The sequence below is a fragment of the Zygosaccharomyces rouxii genome, assembly GCF_000026365.1.
Source record: "Zygosaccharomyces rouxii strain CBS732 chromosome G complete sequence".
In the NCBI taxonomy this organism is placed as follows: Eukaryota; Fungi; Ascomycota; class Saccharomycetes; order Saccharomycetales; family Saccharomycetaceae; genus Zygosaccharomyces; species Zygosaccharomyces rouxii.
The window spans coordinates 696866-722035 of record NC_012996.1 but is presented as its reverse complement, the minus strand read 5'-3'; the positions used below and the strand labels follow the sequence as shown (position 1 = coordinate 722035).

The following is a 25170-nucleotide window of genomic DNA, read 5'->3' as shown; positions in this document are numbered from 1 at the left end:
TAACATAGTAGGGCTATACAGCGTATATCCAACTACTAATCATGCTTGCAATACAATGGATTTTAATTCGGTGTAATCTTCAAGACCGTGTAAAGAACCTTCTCTACCTAATCCTGAATTCTTAATACCACCAAAAGGCAGAGCAGCATCACTAATGGCACCAGTGTTGATACCAACCATACCGGTCTCCATCCTTAGCGCAATTTCTTGGGCCCTGTTAATATCTTGAGTGTAAAAGTACCCAGCTAGGCCAACATCGGTGTTGTTAGCCATTCTAATTACTTCTTCAGTGTCTTCAAACTTGACCAAAGATGCAACGGGGCCAAACACCTCTGTATGAAAGATATCCATTGATTCATTGACACCGCTTAAAACAGTTGGGCGATAGAAGTATGGACCCAAGGCTTCCGCCTTCTTACCGCCAGCTAAAACTTCAGCACCCTTTTGCTTGGCATCTTCAACAAGTTGGGATACTTTCTCTACAGCAGCAGCACTGATCAATGGTCCATGAGTCACTTTTTCGTTGAATCCATCACCCAAGTTGAAAGTGCTGATCATTCTCTTTACCAAACGAGTTGCAAATTCGTCATAAACATCCTTGTGCACAAATATTCTATTGGCACAAACACAGGTTTGTCCTGATTGTCTGAATTTACATCCGATGATACCATTGAGAGCCTTGTCCAGATCTGCATCGTTAAAGATAATAAAAGGTGCGTTACCGCCGAGTTCCATCGAGACCTTCTTGATAATTTTACTGTCCTGAGCACATTGGGCCATTAACAGTCTACCGACTCTAGTGGAGCCAGTAAATGTGACCTTCTTCACCAAATCGTGTCCACATAATAACTTACCCACTTCTGGGGTCTTGGAAGTTGGTAAAATGCTGCAAGTACTTGGCGGGAATCCAGCTTGCTGACAGAGCCAACCAATTACTAAAGCACTCAAAGGAGTCTCTGATGCAGGTTTAACTACACAAGTATTACCGGTTGCCAGTGCTGGTGCTACTTTCCTGGCTAACATGGCACTAGGGAAATTCCAAGGGGTCATAATCCCCACTACACCCAATGGTTGTCTAATTGAAAACATCTGCTTATTACCGCTTGGACCAGGTATAACTGTACCATACATGCGTACAGCTTCTTGTGAGAACCACCTGAAATAACTAGCGCTGTAAAGCACTTCACCCAATGCATCTGCAAAGGGTTTACCATTTTCCAGAGTGATTAATCTTGCTAAATCCTGTTTATTTTCAATAAGCAAATTACCCAAATTTTCCAGCATATCAGATCTTTCTTGCGGAGAAGTATGGCGGAATTCATCAAAGGCAGCCTTAGCCCCAACAATAGCATCCTCGTAGTCACTCAATTGGCAATCTGATACCTTTGCGACAATTTCCTGTGTAGAAGGATTCCTCACTGGGAATGAATCAGGCTTCTTGATCCATTTGCCATTGATTAGGGCCCTGGTCCTAAATAAATCAGGATCATCAAAAGATTGGGAGTAATAACGTTGAGACACTCTGATAGCATTGGTAGTTCTCCTGGTCAACAGGGAGGAATAACGAATCATCGACGATAAATAGCAACTGATTACAACCACCGAAGCCCTCTGAATACTGAGTTCTAGTCTCTTTTTCGCTTGTTCAAGTGGGGTGAATTAGTCTAACTAACATTAAAGCTGCATAACCTCCCCTTACAACATGCGTCCGATTAAACCACTGAACTTATACACTGAAAAATGTGTCAAATTGGCAAATAGAAACAGAATTCCTAAATTTTTATTTACAGTACAAAAATTTCATAATGAACAAAGCAATTCTAAAGAGTTTGCGTTCAATGTTCCTTTTCTTTATCCTTCTTGGCGTCAATTAGTTTGAATTGGGATTCCCAAGTACTATTAGCTTCTTCAGCTGTTAACCCGGAGAAAATTCTCTGGAAAACGTCATCATACCAATCTGCAGCTACTGGTTCTAAGCCTTCTTTGACATTATCTGGTAATTCTTCCCAGTCACTTAGGTTATCTCTAGGGAAAATAATAGTGGTAGCGCCAGATCTCTTTGCGGCTACAGCTTTTTCTCTCAGACCACCAATACGTAGCACTTTACCAGTCAACGTTAATTCACCAGTCATAGCAACCGTAGGATCAATGGACTTGTTCAGTGCCAATGAGAGTAGTGAGGTTGCCATGGTTACGCCGGCAGATGGCCCATCCTTAGGTGTTGCACCTTCAGGACAGTGTAAATGGATAGCTGCCTTCTCGAAAAATCTGTTCTGTGGGAATTTGGAACTCAAAAACATTTTAGTAAAGGAGTAAGCAAGACGAGATGATTCTTTCATGACGTCTCCCAATTGACCCGTACGCTCGAAAGATGGATGGTTGCAATCTTGTAGAGGCTGTTCTAACACGGATTCCACGTAAAGTGAGGTACCACCTAAGCTGGTCCATGCGAGACCCATTACCACACCAGGTGGTGTATTTTCGTAAAGTCTATCACTAGTGAATATAGGTGGCCCCACATAATCTTTCAAATTGTCTGAATCGACCGTTATCTTGATATCATCAGAAACCTTCATAGATTCTGAACTGTCCTTGGTCTTTTCAATTTCGATTCCATTAGATTCTTTGGCATTTTCTCCATCCGAAGCGGAAGCAGGAGTTTCGGGATTCTTATCATTCTCTTTTACGTTTTCTTTATCAATACGTGGACTATCATCCATGCTCAACTGTTTAACGACATTCAAGGCTGCTTTACGATAAATCTTTTCAATGTGCTTCTTTAAATTTCTCACACCACTCTCTCTGCAGTATTTTCTCATTAATGATCTGATAGCATCTTCAGCCAAATCTACGTTGGCATTCTCCAAACCAGCGGCTCGCTTAGCACTTGGTGACAAATATTGCTCTGCAATTTTAACCTTATCCTCTGCAACGTACCCTGTTAATTCTATGACTTCCATACGATCCAAAAGTGGTCTTGGGATGGTGTCCAAAGTGTTTGCAGTGCAGACAAAAAGGACTCTAGATAGATCAATCGAAATATCCAAATAATTATCTAGGAAATTGCTGTTTTGTTCTGGATCTAACACTTCTAACAATGCGGCAGATGGATCTCCATGAATTCCGGCATGACCAATCTTATCAATTTCATCGATTAAAATCAATGGGTTTTGAGTTTGGCATTTCTTTAGTGCTTGAATGACACGCCCTGGTAGCGCACCAATGTAAGTTCTTCTATGACCTTTAATTTCCGCTACATCCGTGAGACCACCCACAGAGAAACTAAAGAATTTACGGTTTAATGAACGAGCAATAGATTTACCGATAGAAGTTTTACCAACACCTGGTGGTCCCACAAAACATAGAATTTTACCGTCTACTTTACCCAAGAGTTTACCGACGGCAATGAACTCTAGTATACGATCTTTTACATCGTTCATACCGTAATGATCTTCGTCCAATGTCTTTTTAGCACTATTGATGGAGTACTGTTCCTTGGAAGTGATACCCCATGGTAGAGAAGTTATCCAATCCAAGTAGTTTCTAATGACACCAAATTCAGACATTGAAGTCTCTAATGTAGACAATTTCTGAACTTCTTCATCAAAAACGTTCTTTACACTTTCAGGTAGTTGTAAGTTTTCCACCCTCTTCTTGAAGGTCTCAATCATCTTAGCGCGACCATCATCGATACCCAATTCTCTTTTGATACCCTTAAGTTGTTCCATTAAATAGTATTCTCTTTGTCTCTTTTGTATTTTAGTTTCCACGTCTTTGGAAATCTTATTTTGTAATTCTGCATTCATTAATTCTTTCTTCAAGACCAACAAAGACTTTTCTAACCTTTGCTCAATGTTAAGCGATTCTAAGATCTCTTGCAACTCATCTTCTTCACCCGCTGACACAGCAGCTGCGAAATCTGCCAATCTAGCAGGTTCTTCAAAAATGTTGGTGGTGGCAGATTGGATAGATGCAGAAAACGTAGCTATCTGTTCTCTAAACATGGAGTTTAACTGAGAAATCTCTTTAAATACCTTCAAAATCTCAGAGGTTAAGGCATTGACAACAGGTGATTTTCTTTCAAATGGATCATCTTCCAAATTGGAAACGTTGACTAACGATACATCGTAATTCTTGAGAAATTCTGTTGGATTCAAGTCTTCTTCTTCCAAAGTAGTCACTGCCTGTGCGTTAGAATCCGTTTCCGCCACGGTCTTTGATTCGTTAACATCTTGGGTCTCCGTCGTCACTTCTGCAGTTTCGTCCTTAGATTCCTGTGGAGCTTCAGCCGGTGTCCCCTTAGCGTCACCCTTTGGTGCTAGCAACGAGTCAATCTTTATTCTTCTATGAGGGTAAAGAAGTGCGGTCATAGTTTCAGTTCCTGTCTTTTCATCCTTACTTGGGAATGCACTGGTAATTTGAGCAAAAACACCAACGTCATAAACTTCATCTGTACTATGAATTACATCTGAATCGGATTCGGAATTTTTCAACATAAATGCACCAATGTAAGGTTGCTGACGATCTAACATCTCCCTGATAGCTTTCATGACTCTGTCATCCGATATGACCACCGCTTTATAAAACCCAGGGAAAAGTGGGCGTCTCGAGATCGGTAAAGCCAGCATTTGAGGATAAACTTCTGGTGGGGTATGTTTCTTCGATTTATTCCTATTATTCCCATCATTGCCACTGCTATCATTACCATCACTACCATTATTACCACCTGCAGGCAGTCCGGCGGTTGCTGACGACGACGTTGGAGAACCTTGTGATTCTGACTTTTCTTCTAAATTTTTCCTATCCTTTTCATGTTCTTCTACTTTATCATTTCCTTCTTCCTGTTTGTCCTTTTCCTCTACTTGTCCTTCCTCATCCTCTTGCTTTTTCATTGGTTGTTGCTTACCTCCATCATCATGATCTTTTTCTGCCTTTGCAGATATTCCCATTAATTGGTTCATCCATTGTCTTTCCAAATCTTTTAAATTTAGTTGCAAAGATTCATTTTTTTGTTGTGATTGAAACCTTTGCCAATGTATGTCACTCGATAGTGCTATTTGGTCTAGGGATGGTCCTCTACCATGTAGAGAACTTGCATTTCTAGTGTTACTAACAACAGGACGCAGATATGTCCGACTATTCCGTACTAATCTGCGTGTCAAAAACTGTGAGACAGCTCTTGAAGTCTTCGAACTTATCATCCTCTCAGTATATCTCTTAAGACCTCCCCTTTTGCTAATTGGTGAATTCCAATTCTGTACAGCGGCGCTTGAATGCAGGCGTATAATCTAAACTTGGAATATGAATACAAATTCTAGTTAATAAATTCAACCTTCTGAGTAATACAACCCGATAGGTGGTCCTTTAAAATGATTCTTGACTCAGGTGGCAAAAATCCCAGCAACTTCTTTTGTCATGAGTAGAAGTCCAAGTTCTCTTCGCGAGGACCGAACGTTAAAGCTCAGTGTAACTAAACTAAAAGCACTAAAATCATATAAAAGATGCGATTAATTATCTGCTAAACCATTATTCGCCTATTTGTAATTACATTGAATTTGAATTCTACGTACTGGAATACCCCCTTTCTTCAATTTAAATTATTCGGGACTGTTTTCATCTTCCTGGCTCATTTCTCGTTGTCTTTCGCCATCTTCTTCACCATCCTCTTGTTCGTACATCAGTTGATTCTTCAACGCCTGTTGTTGCCTATATTTTGCCAAATAGATCTTCAGCACTTCTGCATAGTTTTCAAACCCCAGGGCATGTAGGGATATGAGAATATCTTCACCATTTATAGTCTTTCTTTTATCACCAGCGCACCTGTCGCTAGCTTCACTAGTTACAAATGAAATAAATTCACTAACGCACTCCTGCATACATTCCTTCGCATCTTTAGAGACCTTTGCTGAAGTTGGCAATGTATTTTTCATCAGTCTGGATACATTATTAATTGGTAACCATCTATCTTGTTCTCTTAATTCTGCCATATATTGCATTCGTCTTGTCGCTGAATCTATCTCAGCAGATGATGATCCACCACCACCATTGTTGCTGTCGTCATTTGGTGGACTGGAGAGCCTACTATCCTCATTTTTTTCATCTAAACTCATCTCGTTTCCCTTTAACTATTGTATATTATTGAAATTTAAGAAGCTCATCGATTTTTTTCAACGTAGTGTAGTAGCTAAAGCGTACTGGAATAGAAGAATGGTAAAATGATGATACATGTAGCAGTATTGTAGTGGTCTTCTTGATCTTAGCCGCAGTTAAAAGTGTAATCTGCTCGTAATCACAATCGTAACTTTATAACTGGTCATAAATGATCCGTGCTCTTTCCCTTGAAGATTCGATGGTGAAGTGCCATTGGGAAGCAGTAGATGTTTGTGAAACGCACGGCTGGGCCAGCTTCTGATCCATTTTCTTGTCAAACTATAAGCCTCTGCAGATTCCGATGTGGGATTGAGAGTATGGAGTCCTTTAGAAGACGGTTAATCATCATCATTAGTCTGGAATTTGGCAGGTGCACACAACCGAGTATCATTCAGCTGAAGGGTATAAGAATGCAAGTGCTGGTTCATTGTTACAGCTTCTAAAACCGACCATCTTTCCACATATGTATATCTGATATTACATTTCCTCTTCTCACTACCTAGGAGTAAAATTAACGTTTATGCCTCCAATGGCCATATTCAACAATGAGCGGCAAAACAAAGACAACTAAAGAGAAGAGAAGCTAGAAAGAAAGAACTCAAACAAGACTCCCAAGTAGCCACAATTGAATAATCAAGAAACTTCACTACAACGGTACTATACTATTTCACATCAGCGGCTATCCCACATGACCACCGCATTTAGCGGAATCATGCAGTAACACCCATACCTCCGCTTAGTACCGGCGGCTAAAGCACATGGCGAATATAACAGTAATAGAAATAGCTGCCTTATAGCATCACAACCGACTGAGTGAGTATCCATCTCCATTGAATCATACCTTCCTTACTACTTTCAAAATACCCGCCCAGCTTCCTTTTCTCGTATATGACGATATCACAAAATTTTCCATCATATCATCCGGGTAACTGACCTATGGGGATCACAGGTGGTTCTCTTACACAATTTCATCACAATAATGATAATAATAATACTAAAAAAATATCATTCACGGCAATTTATAGTGTGAAATACACTGAAGTTCTTGTAAAGAATAAGAGGAATTATTTATATATACTATCCTCTTTGTTTTTGAGCAGGTGGTAATAGTCGTAGAGATCTTTTTCAGATTTGTATCGTCCCATTATTTCCAAGATTTTCTGGTATACTCGTTTACTGCATTACAGGTTCCTTCTTATAGAACTAGAAAATTGTTAAGACAAGATGGATTTGAGGGTTGGTAGAAAGTTTCGTATTGGGAGAAAGATTGGTAGTGGGTCTTTTGGTGACATTTACCATGGTACTAACTTGATAAGTGGTGAAGAAGTAGCGATTAAATTAGAATCTATTAGATCAAGGCACCCACAATTAGATTATGAGTCCAGAGTTTATAAATACTTGAGTGGTGGAGTGGGAATACCATTCATACGCTGGTTTGGTCGTGAAGGAGAATACAATGCTATGGTGATCGATCTGTTAGGACCATCATTAGAAGATCTTTTCAACTATTGTCATAGGAAATTTACCCTTAAAACGGTAATCATGTTGGCTTTGCAAATTATTTGTCGTATTCAGTACATTCATGGTAGATCATTTATCCACAGAGATATCAAACCTGATAATTTCTTAATGGGGGTTGGCCGTCGCGGATCAACGGTTCATGTTATTGATTTTGGTCTTTCCAAGAAATACAGAGATTTTAACACTCACAGACATATTCCCTACAGAGAGAATAAATCTTTAACCGGTACGGCAAGATATGCAAGTGTTAATACGCATTTAGGGATCGAACAAAGTAGAAGGGATGATTTAGAATCCTTGGGTTACGTTCTAATCTATTTCTGTAAGGGATCACTGCCTTGGCAAGGTTTAAAGGCAACGACAAAGAAACAAAAATACGATCGTATTCTTGAGAAAAAATTGTGCACCAGTGTGGAAACTCTATGTGCAGGATTACCACAAGAATTTGCGGAATACATGCTATACTGTAGAAATTTGAAATTTGATGAAAGACCTGACTATTTGTATTTGGCACGTCTTTTCAAAGATTTAAGCATCAAATTGGAATATCATAATGACCATCTTTTCGATTGGACAATGCTAAGATATACTAAGGCAATGGTAGAAAAGCAACGGGATTTGCTAATGGATACACCTCAAGATAATTCTGCGAATGCTGCTACTGATAATAACAATATGAATGCCGCTTCTAATACACCTAATAACAACAACAACAACAACGGTTCATCTCAAGCGGCTGTAAATCCAAATTCAAAGAGCGATTCTTTCAATAAAGTTAAACTGCTAGCGATGAAAAAGTTCGCTACCCATTTCCACTACTGTAAGAATGAGGATAAACATCATCCAACACCTGAAGAGATTAAGCAACAATCAATTCAAAATAGTAATGCAGCTGCGTTGTTACCAGAGGAATTATTAAGTGCCATTGATAAAGGTATGGAATCATTGAAGCACCAGCATAATCAAGCACCAGCTCCCGCACCAGCACAAGCAGTTGCAGCAGCCGCAGTAACGTCCCAAACTGCAGCCGCTGCCGGAGCAAATGCAACTGTTACAGCTCCTGAACCATTGTTACAACAACAACAAAAGGAATCTCAGTACCAACCACAACAACCTTTACCACAAAGAACTACACACTATCCACCTCAACCCTCTCAACCGTTACAGGCAAAACAGGAGAAGCCTCAAGGGGAAGACATATGGCTATAGTGTCACTATTGTCATTACAACTATATTAAAATAATAATAATAGCATATATCATCAAGAGGGTTTAGAAATAAAAAAAAAATACGCACAAAGTTTCAAGCATGTGTAAGCATCTACTATTACTATTACTACTACAACTACACCCATATTTTTTCTCCTTTGAATACTATTACTATTACTACTACTATCACTATTACTACCACTATTACTACTATAATATAATTAACCTCTAGCCTTGCTGCTCCGTCCTTAGTGATGCTGATGCTTTGTTAAGGCGACCTCAATACAGGGGAAGTTGACATGATTCCGAAGGACTAACAGTCAAGCACCCTTTGAAATCATAGGGGTATCTTTTTAAACAAGGTAAATTGAGTAGTCAATTGATGTTATAATGGAATATTACGAACAATATCCACATCATCACCATCACCATCACCATTTCCGACAGCCGGAGCAAGCTGTGCCGGCTTCTGCATCTTCTCATCATAAATCTTTGCTTCCCCAGAGATCAGGAATCTCTAAAGGGAAGTATTCGCTAAAAGATTTCCAAATCATGAGAACTTTAGGTACAGGATCCTTTGGACGTGTTCATTTGGTAAGATCAGTTCACAATGGTAGGTACTATGCAATGAAAGTCTTGAAAAAACAGCAAGTTGTTAAGATGAAACAAATTGAACATACGAACGATGAAAGACATATGCTAAAATTAGTCGAGCATCCCTTCATCATTCGTATGTGGGGGACGTTCCAGGATGCTAAAAACCTTTTCATGGTAATAGACTACATCGAAGGTGGTGAATTATTTTCACTACTTCGTAAATCTCATAGGTTCCCCAATCCTGTTGCTAAATTTTATGCAGCCGAGGTAACTTTGGCTTTAGATTACTTGCATTCTCACAATATTATTTATCGTGATTTGAAGCCTGAAAATCTCTTGTTGGATAGAAATGGTCACATAAAAATTACAGATTTTGGATTTGCCAAGGAAGTTGTTACGGTAACATGGACCCTGTGTGGTACACCTGATTATATTGCACCTGAAGTTATTACGACAAAACCATATAATAAATCTGTTGATTGGTGGTCATTAGGGGTTCTAATCTTTGAAATGTTGGCAGGATATACACCTTTTTATGATGCAACGGCTATGAAGACTTACGAAAAAATTCTACAAGGTAAGGTTAATTATCCACCATTCTTCCATCCTGATGTTGTTGATCTTTTGAGTAAATTGATCATGGCGGATTTAACTAGAAGATTGGGTAATTTACAAAGTGGATCACAGGATATTAAATCACATCCATGGTTTGGTGAAGTTATTTGGGAAAAATTATTGGCAAAGGATATCGAGACTCCATATGAGCCTCCTGTTGTACCCGGCGTTGGTGATACTTCTTTGTTTGAGATGTACCCCGAAGAACATTTAGACTACGGAGCTACCGGTGACGACCCATACGGTCAATATTTCGTCGGATTTTAGTGCCAGATATGGTTTCTTTATTTTTCTTTCATGATATGATATATTTTCAGAAGTATACATTTATGCGTAGTAGTAGTAGTAGACCTATATACAGGACAGCGTTCGGGGGCGGACCGCAGCTATTATGAAAGAGCTTATTCAAGAGAAACTTTAGCACCTAATGCTTCTAGAGATGACTTAATCTTTTCAGCATCATCCTTTGCCACATTATCTTTAAGAACCTTTGGAGCGGCTTCAGCAAATTTCTTGGCTTCCACTAATGATAAACCTAGCATAGTCTTGATTTCTTTAATGATCTTTGGTTTGGCCTTTGCGTCGAATGATTCCAATTTTAGGGCAAAGATCGTCTTCTCCTCTGGTTTCTCCTCTTGTGCTTCTTCTTCAGCAGCACCACTAGCAGCACCACCAGCTGGTGCAGCCACAGCACCGGCAGCAGGTAATGCAATATCAGGAATATTTAATTGTGTCTTTAATTCATTGATCAAAACAGAAGTTTCTAGTAGAGTCAATTTGGAGATTTCATTAACGATGTTAGAGATTTTTGGATCTACAGGTTCTGATGGTTTCGATTCGCTTGCTTCAGTAGATTGGTAACGACAGTTCAGCTGTTGTAGGAAAGGTGTTGTAGTCAACCTACCACATCTGGAGGCAACGATTGGCGATCTCTTGGTAATAATACGAAGCATTACGATCTTATTTCACTTGATATTTGTTTATATTGAAGTGAATAGTTCTTGTTAAGTTGTTGAAAATTTTTCATTATATGCGAAGGTTGATGATGTTATAAACAAGAACATCAAGAATCAACTATCCAACCGACAAGAAAAGCTTATAACAAGGACCCTAAGAGGCTTTAATCAGGATGACTACGTTTAGATTTTGTAGAGATTGTAACAATATGTTGTACCCAAGGGAAGATAATGAGAATCAAAGGCTACTTTTCGAATGTCGAACATGTTCATATGTGGAAGAAGCAGGCAATCCACTTGTGTATAGACACGAATTGATAACGAATATTGGTGAAACAGCTGGTGTTGTACAAGATATTGGTTCTGATCCCACACTGCCGAGATCTGACCGTGAATGTCCCAAATGCCACTCGAGGGAGAACGTCTTCTTCCAATCACAACAAAGACGTAAGGATACATCGATGGTTTTATTCTTTGTATGCTTGGTATGTTCTCACATCTTCACTAGTGACCAAAAGAACAAAAGAAGGGAGTTTTTATGATATTGATTATCTTATATGTACGTCTGTAATTGAAGAGAAAGAAAAACAAGGTTACAAAGTCGTGAGTGAATAGTACAGGATTTATTTCGATTTGTATTTATACGTTATGCGTTTTCGAAATTCATCTTCCACAGAAGGTCGTCAACTGCGTAGTCATTTTCATTACAAGGCGATTGAGAATCGACAGCATTAACCACCCTACGCAGTGGACTTGATGAAGACGTTTCTTGTTGCTGTGGCCATAACGAGGCAAGCCTTGCTGGCGCTAAAATCTCATCATCGTTGAAGTACTGTCGTAAAATTGGTTGGTGTTGGTGTTGGTGTTGGTGTTGATCATGAATAGAAATGCCAGTTGGCCATCGCTGACTACTATTATTTTGTGAATTTGATGTATGTGATGGTGATACGGACATATCATCTGTTGGGGTCATAAGCTCGTTTGCAGCCGCATCAAGCGGTGAAAATAAAAGTGGTGGAAATTCATCTCTTCTACTAGCCGTTTCATGATTGGTATCTAAAAATTGTGGAGGACTTGATTGTGATGGTTGCAAAAGATCCGATCCATGATCTTGTTGAGTGTTTGAATGTACATCTTGTAAGTGAATTGAATGTGGTTTGAAAATATCCGTAAAATCAATCTCGTTAAATTCAGTAAGAGGATCAGTCAATTGGAGTGAATGTTGCTGCTGTTGCTGTTGCTGTTGCTGTTGTTGTTGTTGTGGCGGTTGAGTTGCCATCGTTGAAGATGCTGGCGAAGATGCAAATGAATCCGTAAATATTGAAGGGTCCAAAAATTCAACTGGACAACCCTGTTGTAACTGCTGTAATTGTAATTGTAATTGTGATTGTGTGAAAAGATGCTCAGTGGAAGGATTTCTCATCAACTTTTCTCTATGCCTTTGTTGTTGCTGCTGCTGCCACTTTTTACTTCTTGGTTTACTAATTACAGGTGCCATTCCGCTACTATTACTCCCAATTCCACTGCCAATGCTCGAAACGCTATTTCTATTAGTAATATTAGTACTAGGGCTATCAGTACTATTATTATTTTGAGCTGGCTTTGTACTTGGTAAAACGATACTAAAACTTTCAATTTCACTGGTAAGACCACATTCACACGGTATCAATGAAGATTCAATCGGTAAATTAGATCTTGATTTATATTCTAGTTCATCAAATTGCTTTACAGCATCCCAATCGTTGTCCTCCCTAAGTTTTTCCTTAAATTTACGATATTCATCACTATCAGGATCGAATTTTAGTTCGTGAGAGTGTGAATTGTTTACAACAACTATGTTCCATTTCCTTCTCTTTAATGAAAAAGTTGCACGTATTCTAAATGGACATGTATTGAATCTCGATACTGATCTTTTCTTTTTACCTGCTGCTGAACTTAATCCTGTATTTGGACTAGTAACACTTGAAGAGCTTGCACTCATTGAACTTGTAGTTGTGACTTCATTTCGCCTGGGCTTCGTATTTTTACCTCTTTTCGCGGCTTTACATTTGAAAATGACTTTAATATTATCTGATCTTTCAATCACAATTTCTATCCCCTGTGGGTAAAAGATTTTCTGTAACCATGGTTTAATTTCTGCCTTGTCTCTAAAATCAGGTACCGGATCTAAATGAATAAATTTGTTTTGATCTTCTGCTAATGCCTTTGGTAATTCATTGGCTTGTATCGCTAAACTTCCATCGTTGGTCTGTCTACTATGACTTTCCGCCGACTCCGTCATTGAATCGGGGACTAAACCAGAGCTGGTACTAATACTATCCATCTGTATTATGCCTTTATTGTTCTTGTATTGGTGTGTAGTGTATTACAAGAATAGTAATAATGATTGTCGTAGTAGTAATGGTAAACCACACTGGGTCATCGCACTCTTCACCAAAACTTATCGTAAAAGATATACAGGTAGTATTAGTAGTATTAGAACGATGAGATGACGATAGTAATGAAACCCCGGAAAAGAACACCACACACAATTAGAAGTTGAGCTTTGGTTTCAACCTGTACTTCTTACTTGCAACGAACTAGACTAGACTAGACTAGATCACTAACAAACGAAAGAGATTCTCTGCTTGGGTCCTGGTTCCTATTCTTCTCTTCTTCTGTTGAAATGAAAAGAATGCTTAATGTCTGTCTGAAAAAGTAATAATACTAAAAGAAATGATCGGACTTGGGTGCTCTTCCTCGCAATGGCATAACAGAGCAAAGTAGAACAAAACGGGTCTTGCCCAATATGACCAGAAATTTATTACAAGATCAGCCAGTCAGTGAGTTGGTCTATGTCAGTAGCACCAAGCACGTTTCGAGAATGGAGCTTAATTACCCATGATTACCAATGCCTCGTTGTGTTCTGTACACCTAGCTGTATTTTTTTTTCCTTCCTCCGTATATCGGACCTGAAATTTTTCAGGGTGCAGTTTGCACTAGGTCACAAGCAACTTGGAGCGGCACCGGTGTTGAAGTTGTAGTGATAATAACGGTGATGACGGTAGTAGTTGTAATACTGGGGAAAGCTTGATTATGCAGTGATGTGCAATATACACGGACTTGTGGTACCGCGGGAGGGAGAGTCAAAGAACGAGAAAGGAAACATCACGTGCAATTACGTATCACGTGTACTGGATTTCAAACCTGTATAGCTGATTGCGTTCACTTAACAGTTCTACTGTACTCCCAGAAACGTTCATACCTAGTACTTTTGATATGCCAAACGTAGCTCTGATATCATAGTATCCAACTTGACACCATTTATCCTCGATACCGTCCATTTCGTAGATCGTAAAACATGTGCCGTACAAGTGCTGCTCGACTGTGTAGATATGGTGACCGTCATAGTGAAAACATGTACATCCATTGGTGGTAATCGGCTGTAATTGATTAGGCTGAATAACAACTAGCCTTTGATTTGTATGCAGGAGAATGCCACTGTCATTCATACACTTGACATGCAACACACTTTCATCTGGGAAGAGTAAAGGAGTAGCGTCGAAATTCTTATTGGTATCAAATCTCTCTTGCCATGTAGATATTGCCAGTTGATTTCTTGAAACATCTACGGCTGGGTACGATTCGTTTCCGTTGTTGATGACAGGTTCCTTTAATCTAAATACACCTTCAGAACATGAAATTACAACACCATCATTTTCCATAAGCGCAACAAGGTGAGAAGGAGCATCTGAAGCATCTAATGCTAAACATCCACCCATTGGTATCACTTTCCAGATTGGACAGGTGAATGAATCTCCATTTAAAATACCTCTGAAAACACCCCTACTGGTCCCCACATAAACGTATATCGTACTGTCATCTAATTGATGGCAACCAACGCATCTGACCTGCGCATCTGGTAGTTCTAGGTCTCCCCTGCTTTCACCATGGTAGATCGTCAACCGTGTCCCATTGACTCCGATCCAACATAACTCATTGCAGCTATAGAAAAACTGTGGTGCGTTCACGTGAATGCGTCTTCTGAAACACATCTTCCAACCCAATGGATACGAGGACAGTGAGTGAGCCGTATTGGTTGAGCGACGCATATCATTCCATAGTCTGTCTTTGACTATTTGTGGACAGTCCAAATACCTCCTTTTACAGGATTGCCTGTATAAATCCATTGGAATACCCATTTTCTTTGCAGAGCGAAACGAAGAAGTTCACTTGTAAGATACGATATGCACTTGCTTCTTCTTGGCTTCTTTATCCTTTTTATGGAACAGGATTTCCGTGTTTTCTCTGCATCTCCCTTACTTATGCCACTTGGCTATTCCTCATCGATTCTATTCTGTCTCCCCATGAGTGGATCCTTCAATTGCGTCAGCCGCACCGGAGAAAATCCAACGTTGCCCAAAAGGGACATAAAATGCGGGGAAGGGTAAGAAGGGAAAAAAGGGCGACTAAACGAAGCGATACGACACGATTCGATTCAGTACGGCGGTGAGACAGCAGGCCCGATCGCCGAAGAAAGAGCCGCAGAGAGGCGTAGATCATGACATACCGGAGTTAGCATATGCGGTTATGTACGGAGGTTCGAACTAATGTCTGGGTTTCTTAGTGTCAATCTCTTCGATCAGTGAGTCCTCATGATCATCATCATGTGCCACACGTTTTCCAGCCGAAGAGTATGCGGGGTCGGCGTCTTGGGGCCTCGTAGTGCTACTACTCGTACTGTTGTTATTAGTATTAGTATGCGAGGATAAATCTTGTACGACGACACCTGGACTATTTTCCTGTAGTGACATCAGATTATCCTCCGGCTGTAGTAATGGCGTAAGTCCGCTAGTAGTAGACGCCTGAGGTGGAAGACTTGAGTTTTGATTTTGATTTGGACTTGAATTCGGATTTGCTTGTGAGGTTACCATATCCTCCAGCTGTTGTATTCTTGCATCTTGTTCTTCCATATTTGATTGTAAATGCGATAAGAATGAAGATCTATTGCTACCTACGCTTCTCGAGGGTTCTTCTTCTTCATCAAACGGAATTTCCGATATACGTCCAGTACTAACGTCATTTGAATCGTAGTGGTTCAAATTGCTATTATAATTGCTATTACTATCGTTTGGAGATCCGTTCCTTAACAAGTATCGATTGTCCAGTGGTAATATACCGTCGTTGAAATTTGGGAAATCTTGGAATTCATTATCATAAGGTGCAAATGGTCCATTGATGCCAGGTGATGGAACTCCAAGATTCGCGCTTGAAGGAACTCCAGCAGCGGCAGCCGCAGAGGCTGACGAGCCCGGCATATCCGTTTGATTACCATTACCATTGTGAACATCTTGGAAGATGTTTTCTGCAATCATCTTTTGGTCCATGTGCGGTACCAAGGACGCTAAAAACCTTAGAATTTTCTCAAGAGCCTGTTGTTGAGTTCGGTGTCTTTCACGCGCAAGCATATTTTCCTTCCATAGTAACTCGTTATCCTTGTTGATTCTCAGCAAATCTTTGCTTATCGCCAACTGACTGTATTTTATCTGTTCTAATTCATTAAGAAGTGCAGCAAAATTAACATTGTCGCCTAAATGGTATTCACTTAGATGCATTTCACCATTACCATTTGCAGTACCACTACCAGGATCAGTAGGACCGCTTAGACGTGCTTGATTTGCTGGTCTTTGCCTTACAATGTGTTGTAAAAGATCTTCTCTACCTCTAATGAAAAACTCATTTTCAAATTGCCATTTATCATCGCTACTATTTTGAATCGATCCACTCTTCACGTCTTGTACTTTGTGCCAGCCATACATGTTAAGCTGTCTCACAAAGGATGCAAAATTCGAATGCTTGAAATATTTCGGTAAAACCTGGTGTACAAATTCTTCTCGATTAACGACAACAAACGATTTACCATCCTCTGCCCACCTAATTAGATTTCCATTAGACTCATCGTTCAACATACTCCATACTTTATTAACAAATAAATGTCTTTTCTTATGAGTTGTAGGTTTAGGCGTTGATGCCTGTGCTGCAGTTACCGGTGGTCTAAACATTCTCGTTGGTAACAATTGGTTATTCATACGTACCGGTGAGACCCGCTGTATTGCATTTTCAATTGCTTCATTGTTATTATGACTATTATTAGCTGCATTCTGATCTAATGATGGATTGATGATATCTTCAATGGCTCCAGAATTGCTATCCTTATCCAATTGACGTAAATCGTCGGTGAAAAGGTTGTTGGGATGTAAAATCTGTTCAATTTCATCATCATTAAACGGTGACACGTCACTGTCTTTATTAGAACCACGGTCCATTATTATATCTGATACTACTATGATTAATAGTACTAATACTATTATTACTGTTAGAAGTACCACTACCCTTCTTAAGGATTTATTCGATGAGTGTGGATTGTTGTTGTCAACTTCAACATTTTCTGAACTATCTACATATCGTACATGACGATGCGAGAAAAAGCCGAGAAAAAATTTTTTGTCAATTTTTTACTAGTTAAAGAAGACAAGTTTAATTTGCTTTTTGTCACCCAGTGGACGCCATAAGGAGGGTCTATTTCTCTGAACTAGACTGCTACTCGACTTGAGGGCATCGAATAATTTGATCCTTTTTTTTTCTTTAATTACTTCTTTGCTTCTGCGTTTCTGCTTTGTACTGCAGCGTAGCGTAACGTAATTGTTCCTCTTCTCCCAGCCGCGGATACCGCTTTTTTGTAAATCTTTTCAAGTCAAAACGATACAACGAGGATCATACGGATCCACTTATAATCCTCTGAATCGCCAGCTTTGTGAGTTATTGAAAATGGTTGTCCAAATCGGCTGATTAGAATAATGGGCTGATCTCGCATCGAGGTTACGTATTTTACCGTCCTTGCTTTTTTTTTTCTTGAATTTTCCGATTTTTCTTGCTCTGTCGACTATAGGGTTACTAGAACCAGATGTAAAACTTAATGGGTATCTATACGGAACAGTAACAATGTACCATACTACTACTTTGTATTATAACTCTCTTTCAATACCCGTAATATTTAATACAGATGTACGCTTGCCACTCTTAACCGCGCTGCCGCGTAAACAACAAAAATGAACTTCACTTCAACACATCACAAGAAAACAAATAGAAGTAGTTAAGGAAAACAAAACAAAAACCAAAAAAAAACAAACTCCAACTCAAATATTGTACTTCAAGATGGATTTCGACAAATCTAGCTCTTCTCTTGTGCTAGACCTTGCATGGAATCAAGTCGATAAAAAGAATCAGGATTTTATTTATGCCAAGGACTTCCCGGCGCTTATTATGAGTATTGAAGAAATACTTAGCAGAGGTCAACAAACACCTTTAGCGTTTTTATCAAATACTGGTAAAAGTGTTATCGATACATTTGCTAGGGAAAAGGAATTTTTCAAGATTTATAGAGATGAATTTAAGGAAATTTTCCATGGCCTAGTTGGTAAAACATTCAAAGATACTATTGAAGGTACAAACGTATCGAGATCAGTGTTAGATGAACAGGGACAAGAACCTGATGTATCTACAACACCAACGAGACAGCAAAGGAGTAGTCCTCGTAAAGTTAATCGATTACTTAAGAATTTGGAGACGAGAGTTGCATCTATGAAGGACGAATTAAAATTTAAGGATGAGATATTAGCTGAAAAAGATCGTGAATTAATCCAGTTGACTAGAAAATTGAGTGACTATAAGGACAAGTACGAGTTTGTTCAAAGGCAATTCAGCTTTTACAAAGATCATGGCGAGTCACCAAGAAGAAATTCATCAGAATCTGAACAACTCAATTTGGAACAGAACGCATCGACAAAACACGAATTTATCATTAGTGAATTAAAGAGAAAGTTACAAGAACAAACTTTGGCTATTTCAAATCTAAAGGAACAATTACAACGTGGTGAGGGTGCTGGCGTTCTCTATACGAATTATTCTAAAAGATATAACCCATTACACAATGATGGTCCGATGGTATTAGTATTAGCCACACTAGTATTTTTAACAATTATTTTACTGATAGGTTCGATGATATGGGTTACGGGTGGCAAAGATGATTCTAATTCGTTCTCTCAATATTCCTGGTGGGAAAACAACAGTCTTCTAAGCCGAATTGGTTGGTTTTTCCGTGACTGGTCAGATACTGGTGTGGATTATGTGAATTTTGAACCATCATCCGATGCTTACGAAAGAATTATGGGTATTAGACGTATTTAAGAAGAAGAGAAAATTCGCTATAAGCTCTTGGAAATACAAACACATAGGAGTGAGAGCATTTGAACCAGCAAATTCCCATCGCCTCCCTGTTGTTGCTGTTGTTGCTGCTGTGGTGGAGCCATATGTGGTTGCTGTTGCTGTTGGTATTGTGGTCCCTGTGGAGGTTGGTAACCCATAGTATGTGCTTGTTGGGGTTTGCTTACAGATAAACCAGGATCAGGTGCATTCCAAGATTGTGGTACCTGTGAACCTTTTAATTCAATTATCAAAACACCAGCATTGTGAGGATCAATATAATTCTTTAATCTAGCTTCATCACAAAGCTCTTCTACTGCAGGTTTTAATTTAGCAATTCCGTGAGGTGAATGTAAGCCTTTACCAACAATGACTCGAATTTGCGGATCACCTTGTTGAATCGTTGCATAAATTCTTTTTTTCAAGATCCACTGTGCCTCCTTAACGTATAATCCATGAAGATCAATTTCATCGCTAGCAGAATCTGCATTATTTTGTCTAAATACGTATTCCGCAGCTTGTAAATTGTAATCTTCAGCTTTAGCAACTTCCTGCTTTGATTTCTCACTCAATTCGTGCGCCTTAGCTTTTTGTCCACTCTTATAAGCAACCTGAGATTCATGAGAAAGCTTATGTTTACGTTCGTAAGCCTGCTCCGCAAGATCTCTTAGTCTCTGATATTCACTATCTGTAGCATGGTTGTAATCCTGGGGACTATGCGTTAGCATGGGCCCTCTTCCAACGGCGACCGAATGATTCATCACTGAATTACGTTAGGGCAGTTTATCCTTCCGAAAGATGTAATTATTGTTTCTATATAGTTATTATTGTTATTATTGTTATCATTATTTTGACGATGAGATTTTCGAATTTCGAAGTTCGAATTTCGAGGCCATATTTCCTTTTTGGTATCCATACATTTTTTCGTCTTAGAAAGAAGAAAAAAAAAAAAAAAAAATGGACTATAAAAAGGCGGACTTCTTCAAGACTTTAACTTTCTTTGCAACCACAAATTTTAAGAATAAGATGTTATGGATCACGTTGTGAGATCACAGCGTGTCTTGCAGGAGAAGGGTGATGACAATGTCAACTGACATAAAGTGACTAGCGATGCGATGCTGTCTACTAATTATACCATCTTTCGGGGCTGATCTTTTCCTTTTGTAAAAATATATTGTAATATTCTTGAAATAGTATACAGTGTCATGTAAGGATGGTAGGACGACCGTAGCGTTTACTTGACAACTTGGCTTGTCGAACCCTTCTAGTACTGTTACTTCTAAGCTGTCTGATTTAGGTTGACTGGTTCTTCCTTGATTGACCAAAACTTTTGTGTGACGTACACCCATACATTTATTGATTTTAAAAATATTTTTCTAGAAAGTTTTCGGGAAAAAAAAATTCGTTCAGGAAGCGACGCAAATTATCAAAAGTCGCCGATGGGCTTCTTTTTTTTCAAGTATAAATGTCATCTTGACAAATTTCATCCAACCATCATCTCATCATCCAAACACACCAAACACCGATATTCACAATGGTCGCTGAGTATGTTATACAGTGGTAGTATTTCTAACTCATCCAAATCACATTGAGTTGCAAACAACTGCAACCACAAACGCCAATGCTTTGACTCTTGTTTAAGCTGGCAATCATTAATGATGACTCTTACGTTGGGTCAATCATAGTAGGGGATTTCTCACTTTGTGAGACAAAGACAGTACTTGTTGGTTGTGTGTTTTCTTGACCGAAGATCAATTACACATTTCCTCCAGTCTGTCTCTGCGTTTCCCTCCCGTCGAATGAAAGTGGTGTTTCAATTCGATGTGACTTTGTATGATGTTGACGTTTTTCATATGGACGTTCACTAACAATTGTTTTATAGAAAGGTCTTGGCTCCAGAAACCCATCTGAAGAAAACCGCTGCTCAACAGAAGTCTGCTGAGCAGATTGCTGCCGAAAGAAAGGCTCACAAGGCTGTATGTTAACTTGAATAATATTTCATTCTGGTTTTCACATATAGACAGCACACGCTCGTGAGTACACGAGAGAGCTAACTGGCAGGCATTAATATGATGAAGAATCTTGTGTCCTTACACCATCGACTAGCTACGGCGATGCTGTCGAAACTTTTATCACCATCTTTCGCCTGAGATCCTGCCAGTGTGTGCATCTATAATGTGTTGTACCTCTACTCCATCGGAGAAGGAAAAAAAGTGCATTTTTACTAACACGATATAATAGGCTAACCAGGAAAAGAGACAAGTTATCTTGCAAAGAAACACTCAATACCAAAAGGAGTACGAAGCTGCTGAAAGAGCTGTCATTGATGCTAAGCGTGAAGCCAAGGTCAACGGTACTTTCTACGTTGAAGGTCAACCAAAATTGGTCTTCGTCGTCAGAATCAAGGGTATCAACCACATGGCTCCAAAGCAAAGAAAGGTTTTGCAATTGATGAGATTGAACCAAATCAACAACGGTGTTTTCGTTAAGGTTACCAAGGCCACCACCGAACTTTTGAAGTTGATTGAACCTTACATTGCTTACGGTTACCCATCCTACTCTACCATCAGACAATTGGTCTACAAGAGAGGTTTCGGTAAGATCAACAAGCAAAGAATTGCTTTGTCTGACAACCAAATTGTCGAAGAACATTTGGGTAAGTACGGTATCTTGTCCATCGATGACTTGATCCACGAAATCTACACTGTCGGTCCTCACTTCAAGCAAGCTAACAACTTCTTGTGGCCATTCAAGTTGTCCAACCCTAACGGTGGCTGGGGTGTCCCAAGAAAATTCAAGCACTTCATCCAAGGTGGTGCTTTGGGTAACCGTGAACAGTTCATCAACAAATTGGTTAAGTCCATGAACTAAGCAACAACTGGTTGAACAGTTTTGTATTTTATTTACCCCTGTGTAGAGTCAACTGTTCTCATTTGTAATATTATGGAAACGATGGAAAACGAAACGTTCTTGTAAAGTAATGTAAATCATATGAAAGTATAATATATTATGAAAAAATAATAAGCATTGGAACCTTTCCTAGCGTACTGACTTAATGGTACAATAAATATACTCTGCAATTATGTGCATTAAGTCATATAGCGTAATAAACGCCAGCAAGGGCAGTACAACATAATAGTATAATAAGCTTTTAGAATGCGGGAGTATTCCAAAATAGGGAACAAATAGAATTTTAAAGTATTTGTTTCTAGAAGGAGTCCCACTCACCGCGATAATTTCCCTCTTGGCACAATGTCCATTGTTGTCGTCTTCAATGATAGGAATGTACATCACTATCAACGGAACTACTTCGTTTCTTTCGGCTTTTTGTTGGTTCCTTTAAAAAGTTCACATGCTCTAATTGGCCGTCAAAAAGTTCTCAACTTTCACATGGAAATCTATTAGCAAAATCTTTTTTTTTTTCAAGCCTATTATTCTTCAAGATTCTTTCTTCACATGGTACGGTAAGACTGGTTGTAATATAAAAGAGTTAAGAAGCGCGCCAGGCATACTTCTTATAAGTAACTGATCATTTAGAGCTGTAGTTACGATATCCTCCTATAATCCTATAGGACAATTAATCAAAAACAGTATTCTAACAAGAAACATTAGAGTTTCGACCACAGATTGTATTCTCTGCGACATTTTTTTGGTTGGACATTTATCGGTCTGTATGCCTTGATTGCTGTAGGCGTATCAATAGTTATCTAGTGTATGGTGCATCTGTATCTACAAACAGAGAGTAACAGAAATAGTAGTATTGCATTTAAAGCGACAGTGACTAGTAATTTCCGTGACCATTACCAGCACTGTTAAGATAATCGAATCAAAGCTGATAGATTGATAGAGAGGATAAAATAATGAGCACAAGCGGCGAGTTTCAACAACGCTCCTCTCAATCCGAGATACACAAAAGAGAATTTTACGAAGCTCCTAACGAGGAGCTTTCTATGGATAAAAATGATATGGATAAATATGATGATGAAAGTGGTAGCGGTGGTAGCGAAGAAGTTGTTTTGAGAAAATCCTTTTCCCTTTGGTCAATTCTTGGTGTTGGATTTGGTCTAACCAATTCCTGGTTTGGTATTTCCGCATCATTAGTTACAGGTCTATCTTCTGGTGGTCCCTTGTTAGTGATCTATGGTATTATTCTCATTTCATTAATTTCCATTACAATTGGGGTAAGTTTAGGTGAACTGACGTCTGCATACCCACATGCAGGTGGTCAATTTTGGTGGTCGTTGAAGTTAGCTCCACCTAAGCATAAGAGATTTGCAGCCTACATGTGTGGATCGTTTGCATACGCTGGTGCCATTTTCACCAGTGCATCGACGACACTTTCAGTGGCAAGTGAGCTGGTCGCTATGTATCAATTGACACATGAAGATTTTACACCAAAGAGGTGGCAAGTTTTTGTCACCTATCTAATTTTACATTTTTTCCTAATGCAATTTAACTGCTACGGTAAATCCTTACCGTTAATTGCATCTTCATCATTGTACATTTCTTTGCTCTCATTCATTGTAATTACAATTACAGTTTTAGCATGTTCAAGTGGTCATTTTAATTCTGCAAAATTTGTCTTTTCTCATTTTTATAATGAGACTGGTTGGTCAAGTGGTGGAATTGCATTTATCGTTGGTTTAATTAATCCAGCATGGTCATTTTCATGTTTAGATTGTGCAACTCATATGGCATTTGAAGTGGAAAAACCTGAAACAATTATACCGACTGCCATTTTAGGGACTATTGCAATTGGTTTCATCACGTCTTTCTGTTATGTTATTTCACTTTTCTTTAGTATTCGTGATTTACCATCTGTGCTCAATAATACTGGTGGATTCCCAGTTTTAGTCATTTACGAACAAGCATTGAATAGTAAAGCGGGTGCCATTGTGCTTGGATGTTTAATTTTATTCACTTCATTTGGTTGTGTGATTGCAAGTCACACTTGGCAGTCTAGATTGTGCTGGTCGTTTTCTAGAGATGGAGGTTTACCATTTGCAGGTTTGTGGTCAAAGGTGAATTCTCGTATGGGTGTTCCATTAAACGCTCATCTAATGTCATGTGTTTGGGTTGCTATCATTGGTTTTCTTTATTTGGCATCGAGTACAGCTTTCAATTCTTTGATCACTGCGTGTATTGCATTTTTGCTACTATCATATTCTATTCCAGTCATTTGTCTTTTAATGAAGAAGCGTCAAATTGCCCATGGTCCATTTTGGTTCGGTAAATTTGGCTTGTTTTGTAACATTGCCCTATTGTTATGGACTGTCTTCTGTTTGGTATTCTTCAGTTTCCCACCAGATTATCCAGTGAATAAAGATAATATGAACTATGTTTCTGTGGTCATTGTTGGTTATTTCTTATACAGTTTAATCTATTGGAAGTTCTGGGCAAGCAAGGATTTTCACACACATGATGATGATGATGATGAACAAACTGTAGCACAAGAGATCTCAAACGAAGGTTTCGATGAATACGATGGAACAGATGATAGTCGAACCCATTCTTCAGTTATCGCCACGACTCCTCAACATATGGACTTTATTGAAAAATCCACTAAATGATAGAATTTTACTTTGCATTTCCTATATGACGTTCCTGTAAAGTAAAGGTAAATCAAGAGATGCGGAACATTATCAAGAATAAGCGCTGTAAGTCAATTATTTAAGGATATTGTGCATTGGATTTTTTCTTCAACAAATTCATTTCGGATCTGATAGAGATAAATGTATAAATACATCATAAAAACTACACTCCTGGGCATTGGTCTTGTTGGGTCATATAAATAATTAATTATTTCGTAAATATGTGTTCTTAATTTTTTTTTTTTTTATTATTGATTTTGATTTTGATGTTTATTTTTCATTCCTCGAGGA

General features: G+C 38.9%; 14 protein-coding genes and 2 non-coding genes across 16 annotated transcripts; 8 read left to right on the top strand and 8 right to left on the bottom strand.

Annotated features, from left to right (window-relative positions):
• Window positions 1-39: 39 nt before the first annotated feature.
• ZYRO0G08932g (NAD-dependent succinate-semialdehyde dehydrogenase) lies at window positions 40-1572 on the bottom strand (the record flags this gene model as incomplete). The annotated part of the gene is made up of 1 exon (XM_002498338.1): window positions 40-1572. The coding sequence occupies one exon, from the start codon at window positions 1570-1572 to the stop codon at window positions 40-42; it is 1533 nt and encodes a 510-aa protein (XP_002498383.1).
• Window positions 1573-1835: 263 nt separating this feature from the next.
• Window positions 1836-5201, bottom strand: PIM1 (ATP-dependent Lon protease PIM1; the record flags this gene model as incomplete). The annotated part of the gene is made up of 1 exon (XM_002498337.1): window positions 1836-5201. The coding sequence occupies one exon, from the start codon at window positions 5199-5201 to the stop codon at window positions 1836-1838; it is 3366 nt and encodes a 1121-aa protein (XP_002498382.1).
• Window positions 5202-5597: 396 nt separating this feature from the next.
• HAP3 (Hap3p) lies at window positions 5598-6110 on the bottom strand (the record flags this gene model as incomplete). The annotated part of the gene is made up of 1 exon (XM_002498336.1): window positions 5598-6110. The coding sequence occupies one exon, from the start codon at window positions 6108-6110 to the stop codon at window positions 5598-5600; it is 513 nt and encodes a 170-aa protein (XP_002498381.1).
• Window positions 6111-7374: 1264 nt separating this feature from the next.
• HRR25 (serine/threonine protein kinase HRR25) lies at window positions 7375-8880 on the top strand (the record flags this gene model as incomplete). The annotated part of the gene is made up of 1 exon (XM_002498335.1): window positions 7375-8880. The coding sequence occupies one exon, from the start codon at window positions 7375-7377 to the stop codon at window positions 8878-8880; it is 1506 nt and encodes a 501-aa protein (XP_002498380.1).
• A 389-nt stretch (window positions 8881-9269) lies between these two features.
• Window positions 9270-10358, top strand: TPK2 (cAMP-dependent protein kinase catalytic subunit TPK2; the record flags this gene model as incomplete). Its single annotated transcript, XM_002498334.1, has 1 exon — window positions 9270-10358. The coding sequence occupies one exon, from the start codon at window positions 9270-9272 to the stop codon at window positions 10356-10358; it is 1089 nt and encodes a 362-aa protein (XP_002498379.1).
• Window positions 10359-10492: 134 nt separating this feature from the next.
• Window positions 10493-11044, bottom strand: MNP1 (mitochondrial 54S ribosomal protein bL12m; the record flags this gene model as incomplete). The annotated part of the gene is made up of 1 exon (XM_002498333.1): window positions 10493-11044. One exon carries the CDS (start codon window positions 11042-11044, stop codon window positions 10493-10495), a length of 552 nt encoding a protein of 183 aa, XP_002498378.1.
• A 176-nt stretch (window positions 11045-11220) lies between these two features.
• Window positions 11221-11589, top strand: RPB9 (DNA-directed RNA polymerase II core subunit RPB9; the record flags this gene model as incomplete). Its single annotated transcript, XM_002498332.1, has 1 exon — window positions 11221-11589. The coding sequence occupies one exon, from the start codon at window positions 11221-11223 to the stop codon at window positions 11587-11589; it is 369 nt and encodes a 122-aa protein (XP_002498377.1).
• A 104-nt stretch (window positions 11590-11693) lies between these two features.
• Window positions 11694-13370, bottom strand: AFT1 (DNA-binding transcription factor AFT1; the record flags this gene model as incomplete). Its single annotated transcript, XM_002498331.1, has 1 exon — window positions 11694-13370. The coding sequence occupies one exon, from the start codon at window positions 13368-13370 to the stop codon at window positions 11694-11696; it is 1677 nt and encodes a 558-aa protein (XP_002498376.1).
• Window positions 13371-14211: 841 nt separating this feature from the next.
• YIG1 (Yig1p) lies at window positions 14212-15228 on the bottom strand (the record flags this gene model as incomplete). Its single annotated transcript, XM_002498330.1, has 1 exon — window positions 14212-15228. One exon carries the CDS (start codon window positions 15226-15228, stop codon window positions 14212-14214), a length of 1017 nt encoding a protein of 338 aa, XP_002498375.1.
• Window positions 15229-15633: 405 nt separating this feature from the next.
• On the bottom strand, window positions 15634-17352 carry HSF1 (stress-responsive transcription factor HSF1; the record flags this gene model as incomplete). The annotated part of the gene is made up of 1 exon (XM_002498329.1): window positions 15634-17352. One exon carries the CDS (start codon window positions 17350-17352, stop codon window positions 15634-15636), a length of 1719 nt encoding a protein of 572 aa, XP_002498374.1.
• An 889-nt stretch (window positions 17353-18241) lies between these two features.
• On the top strand, window positions 18242-19273 carry MPS2 (Mps2p; the record flags this gene model as incomplete). Its single annotated transcript, XM_002498328.1, has 1 exon — window positions 18242-19273. The coding sequence occupies one exon, from the start codon at window positions 18242-18244 to the stop codon at window positions 19271-19273; it is 1032 nt and encodes a 343-aa protein (XP_002498373.1).
• Window positions 19274-19290: 17 nt separating this feature from the next.
• On the bottom strand, window positions 19291-20049 carry ZYRO0G08690g (Smr domain-containing protein; the record flags this gene model as incomplete). The annotated part of the gene is made up of 1 exon (XM_002498327.1): window positions 19291-20049. The coding sequence occupies one exon, from the start codon at window positions 20047-20049 to the stop codon at window positions 19291-19293; it is 759 nt and encodes a 252-aa protein (XP_002498372.1).
• A 304-nt stretch (window positions 20050-20353) lies between these two features.
• Window positions 20354-20448, top strand: SNR39b. The gene has a single exon (XR_002648432.1). It is a non-coding gene; the product is annotated as a snR39b (small nucleolar RNA).
• Window positions 20449-20822: 374 nt separating this feature from the next.
• Window positions 20823-22159, top strand: RPL7A (60S ribosomal protein uL30; the record flags this gene model as incomplete). Its single annotated transcript, XM_002498326.1, has 3 exons — window positions 20823-20833; window positions 21171-21264; window positions 21530-22159. The coding sequence occupies 3 exons, from the start codon at window positions 20823-20825 to the stop codon at window positions 22157-22159; spliced, it is 735 nt and encodes a 244-aa protein (XP_002498371.1).
• SNR39 lies at window positions 21352-21441 on the top strand. The gene has a single exon (XR_002648431.1). It is a non-coding gene; the product is annotated as a snR39 (small nucleolar RNA).
• A 989-nt stretch (window positions 22160-23148) lies between the features above and the next one.
• HNM1 (Hnm1p) lies at window positions 23149-24858 on the top strand (the record flags this gene model as incomplete). Its single annotated transcript, XM_002498325.1, has 1 exon — window positions 23149-24858. One exon carries the CDS (start codon window positions 23149-23151, stop codon window positions 24856-24858), a length of 1710 nt encoding a protein of 569 aa, XP_002498370.1.
• Between the last annotated feature and the right edge of the window lie 312 nt (window positions 24859-25170).